The 17,363-nt window shown below is 43.7% G+C and overlaps 1 protein-coding gene across 4 annotated transcripts in view; it reads right to left on the bottom strand.

The window, feature by feature from the left end:
* Positions 1 to 17,363, bottom strand: part of U2SURP (U2 snRNP associated SURP domain containing) — a 221,630-nt gene that overhangs the window by 20,002 nt on the left and 184,265 nt on the right. For all 4 annotated transcript variants that reach the window (XM_033957623.1, XM_033957621.1, XM_033957622.1 and 1 more), the window contains 3 exons: positions 13,556 to 13,712; positions 11,309 to 11,419; positions 1,524 to 1,642 (listed from right to left, as the gene is read on the bottom strand). In XM_033957623.1, coding sequence (XP_033813514.1) covers positions 1,524 to 1,642; positions 11,309 to 11,419; positions 13,556 to 13,712 — 387 coding nt within the window. The remainder of the gene's footprint in view (positions 1 to 1,523; positions 1,643 to 11,308; positions 11,420 to 13,555; positions 13,713 to 17,363) is intronic.

The raw sequence follows: 17,363 nt of genomic DNA, 5'->3' as shown, positions 1-17,363 counted from the left end.
AATTTTCCAGTCCATAGGAGCATTTGCCAACCTAGTGTGAACATGTCGCATAAGTCAGAAACAACCCAGCCTGATCAAGCTGTACATAAATAGATGAGAAGCATACTCATCAACTTCTGCTAGCAAAACTATCAGCTGAATCTCAGCCTTCTGGTAACAGGCTGGACAAGAAAGCCTGGACATTATAAAAAATGGTATGCATATACTACACCATATAAAGTTGATGAGTGATAATGTGTACAGATATCATCGTCCTTGGAGCACCTTCTTGCTCAAATTGTCCAACAGATGTCGATCTTTATCTGTAATGTTGTAAATTCTTAACTTCTTTGCTTTCTAGATTGCAAGAGTTGGACTTACATCACTCATCCATTTTGTTGGAAAATAGACTGCATGGTAAGTAGTGTGCCACATATGAAATTGCTGGTTCCACGAGTCCATGAACGGTTAATATGACAGTGGCTTTTGGTGCCTCTATAAATTTTAGAAGGTCTTAAATATTTTCCTGTGATTTTATTTTTTAATGGAGCAGGAAAGGTACCTTCTTTCCATACAATGAATAAATCTCAGGTAAGAGATATCTTCTTGAGGCAGCTTGTTCCTTGCTGGAGGTGGAGACAGATCTGATGGTATTCTCATATAATATTCCACTAGAGTGTATGTTTGTGTGAGTGAGAGAGTGAGTGAGTGAGTGTGTGTGTGGAGAGGGAAGCAGGAAGAAAAAATTTGGATCTCCCTTGCAGAACATCAGAGCCTGACAAGCAGCTCAGGCTCTGAATCTGAAATAGACAGTAGAGACTACAGTATAAGCCTCTCACAAAGAACAAATGTCTCTCTAAGTCAGAGTTCCATCAGTTGATTTAGAGAGCACTGTTCTGACACCAATACTGAAAATTTAATAAGTCCTTGCAATATTCCTCCACAAACCTCTTTTGCAAAAAGGAATTAGATTGTTCTAGAAGAGATAATAGAATAGGCAGAGAACAGAACTGAAAAGGATGAGGCTGTGCAAGTGAGCTGGCGAGAGGGGGGATGTCAGCAAAACATTGAGCAGTATGACCAAGATGGAGTGTGAAAAAGTGAGCAGTGAAGGCTGGGAGGGTTGACCAGGACAAGGGCTTCCATTAGGAGAACTAGTGATGGACTAGAGCCCTACAGACAAATGTACAAAGTAGCGACTCCTGTACACTAATATGCTGAAGCCCATTTAATTCCATTTTCCGCACCAGGAATCTCTACCACAGCTTTGTAAAAGGAGCTCTTAGGCAGCAAATAAGAGCTCTTCTGCTTACTACTCCAGCCACTTTTCTCCCAAGCAGATCAACCATAGCAGAGCTATTACATTTTCTGAAAATTATATAAAAAAAATGTCAGATTATCCTCCAAAAACACAGATAACATTTAAACATGGATATGATTTCTGAAAATACCTATAATTTTATCTCTGTTTTAGAAACTCATCTCCAAAAGCAAAGAATGTACCAATTCAGAAAACCTCTAATGAGTGCATTCAAAAGTATTACCTTTCTTTCCTTGTTGGTGTAGAGTCTTCTTTTTCCTTTTTTTCTTTGAATCTGAATTCAGATTTCTCCTTCTCCTTTTTATCTCGTTCTCTTTCTCTTTCCACCTCTTTTTCCCTTTCCTAAATAATTCACAAAAAGACTAAGAGACTCAGATATTAAGTTATACAAATTTATCTATGTGATTTTCCCTTTTATATTTGATATGATATACTTATAGTCCACCAAGTCCCAAAATTTATGTTTAAAATGGATTAACAAAAGAAAACCAAAGGGGCAATTCTATTAAAAAAAATAAAAGACAGTTTCCCCCTACATTACCTTGAGTAATACAAATACAATAAGGACTTACTATTCTGCCTAGTTAACATTTTATATTTCTTACTAGACATTGCAATTATACAATATATAATGTTATCAAATACTGGCATGTACAATATGTGAATCTGAAAACATAGTGTGTATAAAATTAGTAAAGGGAAAATGATCTAGCTCGCATACATCTTTTAACCTAGTTGTGCTAAGAGAAAACTTAATATAAAACCTGATCTATTCTTTCACTGGACCAAATCAATAAGCATCTCCCTTGTTAGTTCACAGCTAAAAAAAATAGGATTGGTGTGTTTGTTTCATGAGAAGTTTTCAGCTGCACACAGGGCCAGCATAACCATCATGTAGACTAGGTGGTCATCTAAGGCAGCAGGGGTTTGGGAGCGGAAGGCTGTAAAGAGTAAATGCATTAAAAAGAAAACAAAAAATAGGTCCCGAGAGCAACACAAAACTCAAATACCATTACTTCGTCCTTTTATGCATTTGGCACCTTAGCGCGCACTTTTGCATGCCGTATCCAGGACTTCCTCTTATCCTATACATTCTAGTAAGATATTACCATTGTTATTTTATGTTTTGGGTTTTTAGTCTCTAAATGTGGTCTGTTTTTAGCCTGAATGATGAATCAAACTTATTTTTTTGGTACCTGATTTGTTCAGGTTGATGGGTAATGAGAGTTTTAGCTATAAATTTGATTTCAGTACACTACTCTTTAAATAGGTTAGACAATTTTAAAAAATCATTACTGTCTCATAGGACATTGATTGAACTGTGCAGGATCCACATCCCATTAAGGTAGTATTTAGGTCGCTGTAATGCAAGGAAAATAGGGGTTAAAAGAGCGTACTCTCAAATTTCATTTCTCCTACATTTTCTTCTGCCCTCAAATATTTCTCACTAATTTCCTGTGCTTATTTAAAAGTAAGATCATTAAGAAGTCACAACTGATAAATGATTGGATAGAAGAGGAACAACCAGGCTGTTTCTTTTTATCAGATACCTGGTTAACTTCTCCAGATGATCCAACAATAAATGTTACTAGACAAGTGACGTGTTAACTCCAAATTCTTTGCTTGTGGTCTAAAATTTTAAAATCAATGTGTACTTTTAAATTATCAGATTGATCTTCTACCTAATGGTTATAAAATTATCTAAGTAGAGAAAAAAAAGGGACGGAGGTCTGGTGATAATTTAAAAGTACACATCGATTTTAAAATTTTAGACCACAAGCAAAGAATTTGGAGATAACACGTCACTTGTCTAGTAATAATCTAATACACTCTTTAACCTGTATTCATTTCTATGTTCCACCTGGTTTTTGGTCTAAGGCAGGGGTGCCCAAAAGGTCGATCACAATCGACCAGTATAGATCGCAAAGGCAACATGAGTTAATCGCAGAGTCCATCCCGGGCTCTGCGATACTCGCATTGCCTTTGCGATCTGTTCTCACTACTTCCCCGAAGCCAATTGCTGCCTGGCTGGCATGGAACTTTCTCTCTGATGTCAGAATTGATGTCGGGAGGGGGGGGGGTGGAGGGCTTGTGGGCCCAGCACTTGTATGCGCCTGGCATCGGGGAAGCAGGGAAAAATCACTGACGGTGGCAGGGATTGAGAGAGAAAGAGCAAGAAAGAAAGAAAGGAGAGGAGCAGGGAGAGAGAAAGAAAGAAAGAAAGAAAGCAAGAAAGGAGAGGGGGGAGAGAGAAAGAAAGCAAGAAAGGAGAGGGGGACAGGGAGAGAGCGCGAGAAAGAAAGAAAGGAGAGGGGGACAGGGAGAGCGAGTGAGAAAGAAAGAAAGGCGAGGGGAGCAGAGAGAGCGAGCAAGAAAGAAAGGAAGGAGCAGGGACAGCGAGCGAGCAAGAAAGAAAGGAAGGAGAGGGGAGCAGGGACTGCGAGCGAGAAAGAAAGAAAGAAAGAAAGGACAGGGGAGCAGGGACAGCGAGCGAGAAAGAAAGAAAGGAGAGGAGAGCAGAGAGAGCGAGCGAGAAAGAAAGAAAGGAGAGGGGGCAGGGAGAGAGCGAGAAAGAAAAGGAGAGGGGGCAGGGAGAGAGAGAGTGAGAAAGAAATTAAAGGATAGGGGGCAGGGAGAGAGAGCGAGAAAGGAAGAAAGAAAGGAGAGGGGCAGGGGAAGAGAGCGAGAAAAAAGAAAGATGGGGCAGGGAGAGAGAGCGAGAAAGAAAGAAAGGAGAGGGGGCAGGGAGAGATTGCGAGAAAGAAAGAAAGGAGAGGGGAGCAGGGAAGAGATTGCGAGAAAGAAAGGAAAGGGGGCAGGGAGAGAAAGAAAAAAGAAAGGAGAAGGGGCAGGGAGAGATTGCGAGAAAGAAAGAAAGGAGAGGGGAGCAGGGAAGAGATTGCGAGAAAGAAAGGAAAGGGGGCAGGGAGAGCGAGCGAGCGAGAAAGAAAGAAAGAAAGAAAAGGAGAGGGGGCAGGGAGAGAGAGCGAGAAAGAAAGAAAGGAGAGGGGGCAGGGAGAGAGGAAGAAAGTTAGACTCATGGAGGGACAGAGAGAGATGTTGGTTGGGGAATGGAATGAGGTCTGGAGGAGAGGAAGCTTGCAGGAGGCAGAAAGAAAAATATTGGATTTACAGTCAGAAGAAGGAAGTGCAACCAGAGACTCATGAAATCACGAGACAGCAAATGTAAGAAAAATGATTTTATTTTAAATTTAGTGATCAAAATGTGTATGAATTTATATCTGCTGTCTATATTTTGCGCTATGGCCCCCTTTTACTAAACTACGATAATGTTTTTTAGCATAGGGAGCCCATGAGCGTCGGGAGCAGCGTGGGGCAGTCAGCACAGCTCCCTGCGCTAAAAACTGCTATCGCGATTTAGTAAAAAGAGAGGGGTTATATTTGTCTATTTTTGTATAGTTGTTACTGAGGTGACATTGCATATTTTAACGTCATCTGCCTTGACCTCTTTGAAAAACCCCAAATATAAATGATAATTAACATTTTCTCTGCGTACAGTGTGCTTTGTATTTTTCTAAATTTTATTGTTGGTAGATAATTTTGACTTGGTCATTTTAAAAGTAGCTCAAAAGCCAAAAAAGTGTGGACACCCCTGGTCTAAGGCTAAAGAGGATTTTTATGATTTTGTTTGATAATTCTACCTTTGCTTCTCACTGCCTACTATTGGGAGACAATAATTTATATTTGGAGAATGAAGATGACAATGCAGTAAAAGATTTAAAATCATTTTTATCTACATTTCAAAGAAAACTAGAAATTCTCATAAATGGTATGACCATGAGTTACATGAAATTAAATGTTTAGTTAGAAAATTAGAAAGAGTATGGCATAAGACCAATCATATAAAAGATCATGATTTATGGAGACAGGAAGTTCATAATTATAAAAGAAAGAGTAAGGAAAGGCATAAAATTTTTTATTGTGCCAAAATAGTACATAACACCAAAGAATTATTTAAATTGGTAGGTTTAAATTGATAGGTTCAATTTTTGACACTTCATCTTAACGAACAATCACAGAAAACCCTCCAACAGTCATCAAAGAATTAGCTTTTTATTTTAGCTCTAAAATAGTTAAACTCTGTCATTCTTGTTAAAGAACATCAAATTTCCAGAGTCCTTTAATATCAGGATCTAGTGAAGAATGTCTAGCAGATTTACCCTCTCCTAATGCGTAGTGTGGGTTTTAGCGCCAGCAGCGGCGGTAACTGCTCCGGCGCTCATAGGAATTCTATGAGTGTTGGAGCAGTTACCGCCGCTGCTGGCGCTAAAACCCACACTACGCGTTAGGAGGGGGTTAAATTGGAGCTATTTTTTAAAAACTTTACAATAAATGTTAATTCTTTTTGTTCCTTGGATACATGCCCTCCAACTGTCCTAAAAAATCACTATCATCCTTTCAAAAAAATTGTTTGAATGGTTGGGCTATATGCTCAAAAAAGGAGAATTTCCTATAGATAAAGGGCATATAATTATACTCTAATAATTAAAACCAAAAAAGAATCTGTTACTCTAGTATCACATTACAGACCTGCTACCTTAATTTCATTCTTTGTTACATTACTGGAAGGTCTGATATATTTACAATTACACTTCTCCCTCCGTATTTGCGGTTTCAGCATTCACGGTTTCAATTATTCACAGTTTTTAGCTTTCTGGCTCCTCCCCCAAATTACATCAGTTTGCATAGAGAAATCGCTGATTCCAAGGATTTACAGGAAAAAAAAATTGCTGATTCCCAGTACTTTCTTCACCATGTTTTGCCTCTCCTTCAGAAACAGGCCAGGTCTCCAACCATGTTATTTGCGGTTTCACCATATTCACAATGGTTTTTAGTAGAAAACAGCGAATATATGAAAAAGTTATTCGCGGTTTTTCTGTATTTGCGGTTCTGTTAATCCCCAATCACAGCGAATACGGAGGGAGAAGTGTAATGGATTATCTGGATCATTTTTCTCTTTCGTGAAAAAGAAACCCAGATCCTGGTTTTCAAATTAACATGCAGTACTGTAAACACTGTGTAAACCAGCTTAAAATTCACGTAATATTTTATTTATGGTGAATAATCAGTTTTTGGGGGACAACCTTTTCACATAGTAGTTTAAGTCTCCACCTGGGTATATCCCACAGAATATGTGCACCATAGCACACTGAGTATTACCCAAAAACATCATTTATATTCACCCAATAAGGTGCTATGTGAATAGGAAACTTCAAATGTTAAGAATCAAATGTCACTTGTTCCCATAATTGTATCAAAAAATAAATTTTCAGCAAAATACAAAATCACAAAGAAATCAACGAACAATGTTTCCCCAATCTGGGTTTCGTCCTTTGCATAGTACAGAGAGAGTTATATCATCTTTACTGAACCATTTATTTTCCTTGTTTGCAAAGGGTTCTAGTGCTCTCATAATACAGTTTGATCTCAGTAGCACATTTGACCTGGTTGATCATTCTGTATTGCTGTATTGTGTGGATTGTATAGGAATTTCCGGTAAGGTAATGAAATGGTTTCGGGATTTTCTGAAATCTCGAACTTACCAAGTTCATTATGGTAACACTAACTCAGGCATATGGGAGAATTATTGTGGTTTTCCACAAAGATCCCCTCTTTCACCATTGTTGTTCAATATATTTGGCTTCTTTGGGGACAAGACTGGCAAATTTAGGAATACAATTACTGTGGAACCTTGGTTACGAGCATAATTCGTTCCAGAAGCATGCTCGTAAACCAAATTGTTCGTATATCAAACTGAGTTTCCCAATAGCAAGTAAGGGAAACTCGCTTGATTCATTCCCCCTCCAGCCCATGAACGACTCCCCACCTCCCCTCCCCTACCCCCCCCCCCGGCGCAACCTGGCATCCCCCGCCCGAACAGAAGCCTTACCCCATCTGGCACCAGCACGCAGCCCACAGGACGTGCTGGTGCATGAAGATCCTGCCTCTTGCCTGGGCCTTGAGCATCTGCGCATGCTCAAGGCTTTCTGGCTCTCGCTCTCTCTGAGATGCTCAAGGCCCAGGAAGAGGCAGGATCTTTGTTCACCGACATGTCCTGTGGGCTGTGTACTGGTGCCAGATGGGGTAAGGTTTCTGTTTGGGTGGGCGGGGGATGCTGGTTCGCGGGAGGGGGGGCATTCACAGGTGGGTGGGGGAGGGAGCGATGCTCGCAAATCGAGTCAATGCTCGGTTTGCGAGTCACAATTTGCGAGAATGTTTTGCTCGTCTTGCAAAACACTCACAAACCGGGTTACTCGCAAACCAGGTTTGACTGTATATCGTTATGCTGACAATATCACCTTCATAATCCGTTTAACTTAACAATTATCTACAGTTACTCAGTTTATATCAGTGATTTTGTTGCTTGATAATTGGATGAGAGATTTTAAATTAAAGTTGAATCCATATTAAGACAATTTTTTTTAGCCTCTCCACATAATTGTGAAGAAATCAATATGACTCTAAATGGAATCATATAGCTCATTGTATCTACCATCAAAATAATAGATTTCTATCTAAATAAACGCCTATCAAAGATAAATCAAGTTGATGCACTGGTGAAAAAAATGTTCTTTTATGCTTTGGAAACTTAAGGGTGATCAGATCGAATTTTGATGACAAATCATTCAGATTACTACCGTATTTTCGCGGATATAACGCGCGCGTTATACGTGATTTTACGTACCGCGCATACCCCTCGCGCGTTATATGCCTGAGCGCGGTATAGAAAAGTTTTTAAACATAGTTCCCACCCCGCCCGACGCCCGATTCACCCCCCCAGCAGGACCGCTCGCGCTCCCACCCCGAACGACCGCTCGCACGCGCTCCCACCCGCACCCGCATCCACGATCGGAGCAAGAGGGAGCCCAAGCCCTCTTGCCCGGCCGACTCCCCGACGTCCGATACATCCCCCCCCCCCGGCAGGACCACTCGCACCCCCACCCCGAAGGACCGCCGACTTCCCGACAATATCGGGCCAGGAGGGAGCCCAAACCCTCCTGGCCACGGCGACCCCCTAACCCCACCCCGCACTACATTACGGGCAGGAGGGATCCCAGGCCCTCCTGCCCTCGACGCAAACCCCCCTCCCTCCAACGACCGCCCCCCCCAAGAACCTCCGCCCGTCCCCCAGCCGACCCGCGACCCCCCTGGCCGACCCCCACGACACCCCCACCCGCCTTCCCCGTACCTTTGTGTAGTTGGGCCAGAAGGGAGCCCAAACCCTCCTGGCCACGGCGACCCCCTAACCCCACCCCGCACTACATTACGGGCAGGAGGGATCCCAGGCCCTCCTGCCCTCGACGCAAACCCCCCTCCCTCCAACGACCGCCCCCCCCCAAGAACCTCCGCCCGTCCCCCAGCCGACCCGCGACCCCCCTGGCCGACCCCCCCACCCCCCTTCCCCGTACCTTTGGAAGTTGGCCGGACAGACGGGAGCCAAACCCGCCTGTCCGGCAGGCAGCCAACGAAGAAATGAGGCCGGATTGGCCCATCCGTCCTAAAGCTCCGCCTACTGGTGGGGCCTAAGGCGCGTGGGCCAATCAGAATAGGCCCTGGAGCCTTAGGTCCCACCTGGGGGCGCGGCCTGAGACACATGGTCGGGTTTGGCCCATGTGCCTCAGGCCGCGCCCCCAGGTGGGACCTAAGGCTCCAGGGCCTATTCTGATTGGCCCACGCGCCTTAGGCCCCACCAGTAGGCGGAGCTTTAGGACGGATGGGCCAATCCGGCCTCATTTCTTCGTTGGCTGCCTGCCGGACAGGCGGGTTTGGCTCCCGTCTGTCCGGCCAACTTCCAAAGGTACGGGGAAGGGGGGTGGGGGGGTCGTGGGGGTCGGCCAGGGGGGTCGCGGGTCGGCTGGGGGACGGGCGGAGGTTCTTGGGGGGGGCGGTCGTTGGAGGGAGGGGGGTTTGCGTCGAGGGCAGGAGGGCCTGGGATCCCTCCTGCCCGTAATGTAGTGCGGGGTGGGGTTAGGGGGTCGCTGTGGCCAGGAGGGTTTGGGCTCCCTCCTGGCCCGATATTGTTGGGGAGTCGGCGGTCCTTCGGGGTGAGGGTGCGAGTGGTCCTGCCGGGGGGGGGATGTATCGGACGTCGGGGGGGGGGCATCAGGCTTTCAGGATGGGGACAGACCTTCAAGGGGGGACAGGACTTCAAGGGGGGACAGTGCACAGAAAGTCAGGGGGGGTGAACGGAGAGTCGGGACAGCGCACGGAAAGTCAGGGCAGTGCACGGAAGTCAGGGGGGGTGAACGGAGAGTCGGGACAGCGCACGGAAAGTCAGGGCGGGCGAAAGGAGCGTCGGGCATCATGCGCGTTATATGCCTGAGCGCGGTATAGAAAAGTTTTGGTACATATCATCGTGATTTCTGCGCGCTATACCCCTGTGCGCGTTTTACACAGGTGCGCGTTATATCCGCGAAAATACGGTAGTTCAATCCCTTGTCCTGAGTACTCTGGACTATTGTAATATTGTCCATTTGGCTGGTAACCAAAAAATCTGGTTTGACTTCAACTAATACAGAACACAGCAGTCCGTTTAATTTTTAAATTGAAAAAATTGGACCATATAACTCCTTATTACAGGGAGTTGTACTGGCTCCCCATGGAAGGTAGAACGCAGTTTAAGTTTGGTTGCTTGTGTTATTAACATCTGGTTTGGCTCCAGCCTACTTAGTAGATCAATTTATTTTTTCTCATCATAGAATTTCTACTCGAATAGCTACACCAGGGGTAGGGAACTCCGGTCCTCGAGAGCCGTATTCCAGTCGGGTTTTCAGGATTTCCCCAATGAATATGCTTGAGATCTATTTGCATGCACTGTTTTCAATGCATATTCATTGGGGAAATCCTGAAAACCTGACTGGAATACGGCTCTCGAGGACAGGAGTTCCCTATCCCTGAGCTACACTTTTTGATTTTCCATTGCCCAAAGGTTGGCGATATAAAAGATGAGTAAACAGAAAATTTTAATTCAAATGACAATGCAACCACAGTTCATATAGATTTACGTCTTTGGATAATTCTCATGTTGGTTCAGTAAAGGACATCACAAATTTTTAAAGAATCCAGGTCTCTCCAAGACCCATAAAGTTCTTGTTGCTGGCTACTGCATCAATGAACTGTTTGCATTTAAAATCATATAACATTATACAGCTGGGTATTTTTGGTTAAGTTTTTAGGAAAAATGTTTGTGATAAGAGTAAAAACTGTACCCTGGTTAATTATGTATGAAAGTAGAGAAAAGGCAAAATTTGAAATACGATAATTTAAAGCAGTTAGAACAAAAACAATAAGTGCTCAAAGAGAGCAAAAAGACACAGGTTGATACTAAACAGTAGAGTCTCAATTAACTGGGTCTCAGTTAACCATGACTCTCAAACCACCAGCAAAAACAAACAAACAACACAACCTCTCGATGGGGGGAGGGGAAGTTCCCTGAAGTATCAGTGGCAGCGGTGCTGAGCTGCAAACCTCCCTTAAGCCCTGAAGAACTACAAGCGACAGCAGTCCTGAGCCATGAGCCCCATCTCCCTCCCAACCCAAAGCACCATCCTGAGCTGCAAATCCTCCCTCCCTCAATCCTTGAAGCAGCTACGAACTGCTTGAGGGAGGAGGGCTTTGAGGCTCTGGACCACTGCCATGCAGTCAAAAAAACCTAACACAAACAAAACAAGAAACAGTTCAAAAGATGAAAGAAAAGAAAGAAGGAAAAAAAAAAAAACCAAACTGATGTTCCAGTCCCTAAAAATTGCTTTTCTCAGGACTTCCATGCCCAAATTAACACCAATTATGTACTAACTTCTGGCTTGCTGGAAATCACCAAGTGAGACCACAAGGAAATTTTAATCTATTACCAATCTGATGCCGAAATCATATTCAGTTGCATAGTGGCACAGATCCAACCCCTCAGAACAACAGAAAGCTGAAACGAAGAAAAATAAGTGGGGGGGGGGGGGTGGAGGGAAAAAGACTCACAAAAAAACAACTTACCCTCTGAAGCAGCTTATCCCTGTAGTGTTCAACTTGTTCTTGAAAGCTCTGACCTGCTTTCCTGAGCCTCTTTCCAGATTCCAATTCATCTTGAAACTTCATTACTTTTAACTAAATACAATTATGAACAAGATTTTTAAAAACTCAGAATATTGTGCTGCTCAGCCAAACAAATATTCCAGTTTCCAAAGCTACCTTCCCCTTCCTTGAAATATTGGGCACTTAAGGGATTCCCTAAATTCAAGTTACATAGTTTCTCCTAATTAAACCAGCAATGGTAAGAAAGGTTTTAAAAGGAACTGGCAGAAATGCTTAGAAAACAAAATACATCACTTTCTGATCTCTTAAAACTAGCACCACTTTCTAATCCAAACTTGTGGTTTTATTCTTATTTATAAAGTAACAAACCTCTTACTTTTTCACAGCATATTATGGACCTGAGGGGTCAGTAACTAACTACACACAATTCAAAAGAGAGAAGATATGAAATTCATTAAACAAGCTAATTCACACCTGGTGGAATTATGCACAACTGCACAATGCAGAATTTGTGCAGAATTCCCCAGACACACAGAAATACCTGTGTTCTGTGCAGAATTACTCCCTCTTTGGGCCAGAATTGCTGCCAGTAACATCTTCAGGCTCTGCAGGCTTCCCTCTACTGTGTTCCCACTTGATGATGTCACTTCCTCTTTCTTCAGGAGAGACCGCGGTAGAGGAAGCCTGCAGAGCCCGCAGCAGGTTGCCTCATGAATCTGTGTCACTGAGGTACTGCTGGATTGAGGACAATGGGGAGAGAGTCAGAAGTTGGAGGGGGGAGGGCCAAGAGATGCTGGCTTCGGAGGGGGTGAGTCAGGGGTGAAAGAGATGCTGGCCCGGGGGGTGGTGGCAAGGGTAAAAGAGATGCTGACCCGGGGGGGGGTGGCAAGGGTAAAAGAGATGCTGACCCGGGGGGGGTGGCAAGGGTAAAAGAGATGCTGACCCGGGGGGGTGAGATAGGGTTGAGAGAGATGCTGGCCTAGGGGGTGGGAGGGCAAGGGTGAAAGAGATGCTGGCCCTGGGGGTGGGCAAGAGTGAAAATGATGCTGGTCTGGGGGATGGGGGCAAGTGTGGAAGAGATGCTGGCCCGGGGAGTGGGAAGAGCAAGGGTGAAAGAGATGCTGGTCGGGGGGGGGGAGCAAGGGTGCAAGATGCTGGCTGGGAGAGGCAAGGGTAAGAGAATGTGCTATCTATAGAGAAATGCTGGCTCATGGGGATATAGAGAGATAGCATGAGATGTTGGCTGGCGGTGGGCAAGAGATTCTAGCTTGGAAAGGGATAGAGGAGAGGGATGAGAGATGTAGACTTGAAGGGGTAGAGGAGAGAGGCTGGTTCAGGATTGGAAGATCCTGTACATCGAGGGGCAAAGAAACAGAGAAGAGATCCTAGATGGGGACTGAGCACAAAGACAGGGACACTGAAGAAATGCTGAGCATGGAGAGGAACAGACATGAAGAATGCTTGATCGGGAGAGAGCATTGAGACAGGGGCATCGAAGGGCTGCTAGACACAGGGACATTGCTTAAAAAGGGGCAATTCTGACAAGAGATAATAGATGCCGGAGTATGGAGAGGGACACAGAGAGACGAAATTCAGGATAGAGACAAGGGATCTATACTGGACAGGACAGATAGGAACAAAAATGTAAAATGGACAGGCAATCCTGGGAAGGCAATTATGAAAAAAACCAAAGAAAAGCAGAAGAGAGACTTTGGGACCTAAATAAAAATAAACTGCTCAGATCACACAAGTTAGAAAAGTTTTCTATTCTGAATTTATTGAAATATGTCAGCTTTCAGAAACGTTTTCTACAACAAAGACAAAGAGAAGTACTATGAAAACAAACCAAACTTCACTAAGGTGGGCTTTTACAAAAAATGTGTTGTTAGAAGTCATTAAGCTAGAAAAACTTGAAGGCTCTTTTTTTCTCTAGTATGATTTCATGAAAATACTGAATTGTACCGAAATTCTGGATAATAATTAGCAAAAATATTGTTTAAATGTTTTCAAATAAACTTGCAGAATTTGCAAATTTTGCACAGAATTCTACCAGGAGTGCTAATTGCAACTGTAGCCAACTATAAAACACGGCCAACATATTAAATGGGACAAGGTTTTATTAGCATAAAAATTAAAGTGACAACACAAACAAAACAAATCTTTTTTTCCTACCATCTAAGAAAGATTAATTTCCATTGTAGCACTGACCTCAATTTCCCGAAGTTTGGCACGTTTTTCTTCATTCATTTCCAAATATTTCATTGATTTAGATTCAGACATATCATCTTTGATTGGGTTAGAGTAAAACTGCTCTTCAGACTTAGAACTCTGTGTATCATCTTCATCCTCACTTTCTTCTTCTTGGCTTTGTGATTTAACAAGAAAAATTATTACAAAAATAATCCAAATTTTGCAAGGCAATAAAAACACTCTATAGCTAATATAAAACATTATTTCAATAAAATACTACACTGTTAGCAAACTAACGATACAGCCTCCTTAAAGTCCATGACACCATGTCCCTATTAAAGAAGACAAGTGCTCCTTTAACCATAAGTAGTAGAAAATGTTACTCTAGACAAATGTATACACAATATACACATTTTTGACCATGTATAAGGTATGATGTATTCTTATGCACAATTTGACATGGCTAAACTCTGAATTTGAATCTATGGCTTAAACAATCATCATGTAATTTTTAATGTATGCCACATACCTCATTCTAAATATCAGAAAGCTTTTAATGAACTGAGGCCTAGATGCAAAAATTTCACTCTATGTTTAATGATAGTTTCTAAACCAATGTTAACAGGTTTAGCATCAAAGTATTTCATCTATTGATACACAAAATGGAAAATTGTGGTCTTTTCCGTGGCTTGTAGCAGCCTCCGATAATCGTATGTAAATATATTACAACAAGTTTAGAAGGGAGGATGCCTATTATTCATGTAAGAATTGAAGCATCAATGATGTCATTGGCAGGTGTCAAACTCTGGAATGCTCTGCCAGGCATACTGCGATTTTGTGTTGGAAAGATCAACTTTAAGAAAATGTTGAAAATGCAGCTCTTTGTTAATGCTTTCCTAAGAAAATGTTGCTACTTCTGTTCTTCCTGTAAGATACAATGCTAATGAATATCTGGGTTTTAACTTTTTACAGTTTTATTACTGAATGTTTAATTCATAAGATGTTTGTTAATATCCATGCGACTAAAGGATGATTAGTATAATAATAACTTTATTTTTATATACCACAATACCACAAACAGTTCAGAGCAGTTTACAGAGAAGAGACTCTATACAGACAGCGATATTACAAAAACAAAAAAAATTTTTTTCCATGTGTCTAACCCAGGGGTCTGCAACCTTTAAGACATAAAGAGCCACTTGGACCCGTTTTCGAAAAGAAAAAAAAACTTGGAGCCGCAAAACCATTATAAAACAAATCTAACACTGCATATATTGTTTCTTATCTTAATGCTATATACAGGATCACTAAATTGAAAATAAAATCATTTTTCCTACCTTTGCTATTTGGTGATTTCATGAGTCTCTGGTTGCACTTTCTTCTTCTGACTGTGCATCCAATCTTTCTTCCTTTCTTTCAGCCTCCTGTATGTTTCCTCTCCTCTAGACCTCATTCTCTCCCCCAACTTTTTCTTTCTGTCTCCCTGTTCCCCCTTCTTTCTGTCTCCGTGCCGTCCCCCAAGCCACTCGGTTTGCTGCCACCGCAATCGGGGAACAGCCCCCAAGCCACCGCCGTCCCAAGCTTTCCCTGCAGAAGTGTTGCGCTGACCAGCATTCCGCTCCCTGACGTCAATTCTGACGTAGGAGAGGAAGTTCCGGGCCAACAAGGCATTTCTCCTCATTCCATCCAGCCTGAGCTCCATCTCTCCTTGATCCAGCATTTCCCTTCTGTGTCTGTCAGAATTACCATTCCACCTATTTTCCAGCATCACCCTTCTTTGTGTCCATCTCACCTATATCCCTATCTCACCACTTTTTCAGAATCTTCATTTGTCTCTGTCCTTGTCTTTACCCCATGTTCACCATTTGCCCTTTCAATGTCTTTATCTCCCCCCCACACACTTTTTCAGCATTACTTCTATGTCTCTATTTCACCTCCTCTTCATGTCCCCTCTGTATCTCTATCCTTATTCAGTAGGTCCTGCTTACTCTTTCTTTTCTTTGTGTCACTATCTCCATTTTCAGCTTTCCCCCCTTTTCCTTTGTTAATGCACCCTGTAGCCAGAATCTTTCCACCCTCCCTCCACTCCGGCCCAGCCCAGTATGAAAGATTTCCTTTTGTTTCCCTCCCCTCTCTCTTTCTCTCTCTCTTCTGCTCCCTCACCCACGAGTCCTGCATCTGGCCCTCTCCCTTCTACCTGCACCTGGCAACACCCCCCTGCTCCGCGGCTCTCTTCAGCAACTTGTCAGCAGCGGTGATCAAGACAAGCTACCGACATCGAGGCCTTCCCTCTACGAGTCCCGCCTTTGTGGAAAAAGGAAGTTGAAACAAGCGGGACTCGCAGAGGGTAGGCCCCGACGTCAGAAGCTGCTGCTGAGTTGCCGAAGAGAGCCGCGGAGCAGGGGATGTGGCCGGAAGCAGGTAGAAGGGAGAGGGAGATAGGAAGGCTGTAGATCTCCGGAGCATGACACCGACCCCGGCCAGGATGATTTCTTTTTCAGACGTGCACCTTACAAGTCCAGCGTCGCGGCGGGAAATAGCCATGCTGAGCAGTGAGCTCAGCACTACACAGATGAAAGCCTTGCTTGCTGATTGGTCCGGCGGCACGGCGGGGCGGGGCCGCCGGACCAATCAGCAAGCAAGGCTTTCATCTGTGTATGTGCTGAGCTCACTGCTCAGCATGGCTATTTCCCGCCGCGACGCCGGACTTGTAAGCTGCATGCTTGCGTGACACACTACCGGAGCCGCAGCAAAGGTGGAAAAGAGCCGCATGCGGCTCTGGAGCCGCAGGTTGCCGACCCCCGGTCTAACCAATATGTTAACCGCATAGTTTTATGTGGTATATAAATTTTTAAAATAAACAAACAAGTTCATCAGTATTAAAATGAACACTCTGATCGATGCCCAAAATGAAGCACTGGTTTTTAATGCTCCGAAATCTCCAAGTCTGGAGTTGCTGGTAGCATTAAAAAAGCCAGCTTTTTCTTTCTTTAAAGGGCACAGACACACACACAATATCTGTCCACATTTAAAAAAAAAAAAAAGTTGTGCCCCCACCCAAACTTTAAAAAAAATTTGGTTGGAGGGAAGTACATTCCCTCATGCCTTGGCCATCCGGAACCCCTCCCCCCCCTTGAAAAGAGGAGACAGAGGGGACATGATCGAAACATTCAAGATAATGAAGGGAATAGATGTAGTCGATAAAGACAGGTTGTTCACTCTCTCCAAGGTAGAGAAAACGTTAAAAGGGATAGATTCCGTACAAAAATTAGGAAGTTCTTCTTCACCCAGAGAGTGGTAGAAAACTGGAACGCTCTTCCGGAGGCTGTTATAGGGGAAAGCACCCTTCAAGGATTCAAGACAAAGTTAGACAAGTTCCTGCTGAACCAGAACGCACGCAAGTAAGGCTAGAATCAGTTAGAACACTGGTCTTTGACCTAAGGGCTGCTGCGGGAGTGGACTGCTGGGCACGATGGACCACTGGTCTGACCCAGCAGCGGCAATTCTTAAGTTCAGATATACAATATCGACCGGATCGCCCTTGTCTATCTGTCTGTTTACTCCCCTCAAAGAAGTGCAGCAAGTTCATCAAACACGATCTGCCTTTGCTAAAACCGTGCTGACTGGTCCTCATCAGCCCGTGTCCGTCAAGGTGATCAATGATGCTGTCCTTTATCAGTGACTCTACCATCTTTCCCGGTACTGAGGTCAGACTCACCGGTCTGTAGTTCCCAGGATCTCCCCTCGAACCTTTCTTGAAGATCGGTGTAACATTCGCCACCTTCCAGTCTTCCGGAATCTTTCCCAATTTGATCGACAGATTGGC

This window comes from Geotrypetes seraphini, chromosome 9 (genome assembly GCF_902459505.1).
Source record: "Geotrypetes seraphini chromosome 9, aGeoSer1.1, whole genome shotgun sequence".
Lineage (NCBI taxonomy): Eukaryota > Metazoa > Chordata > Amphibia > Gymnophiona > Dermophiidae > Geotrypetes > Geotrypetes seraphini.
This window is presented reverse-complemented; position numbering and strand designations above follow the sequence as displayed.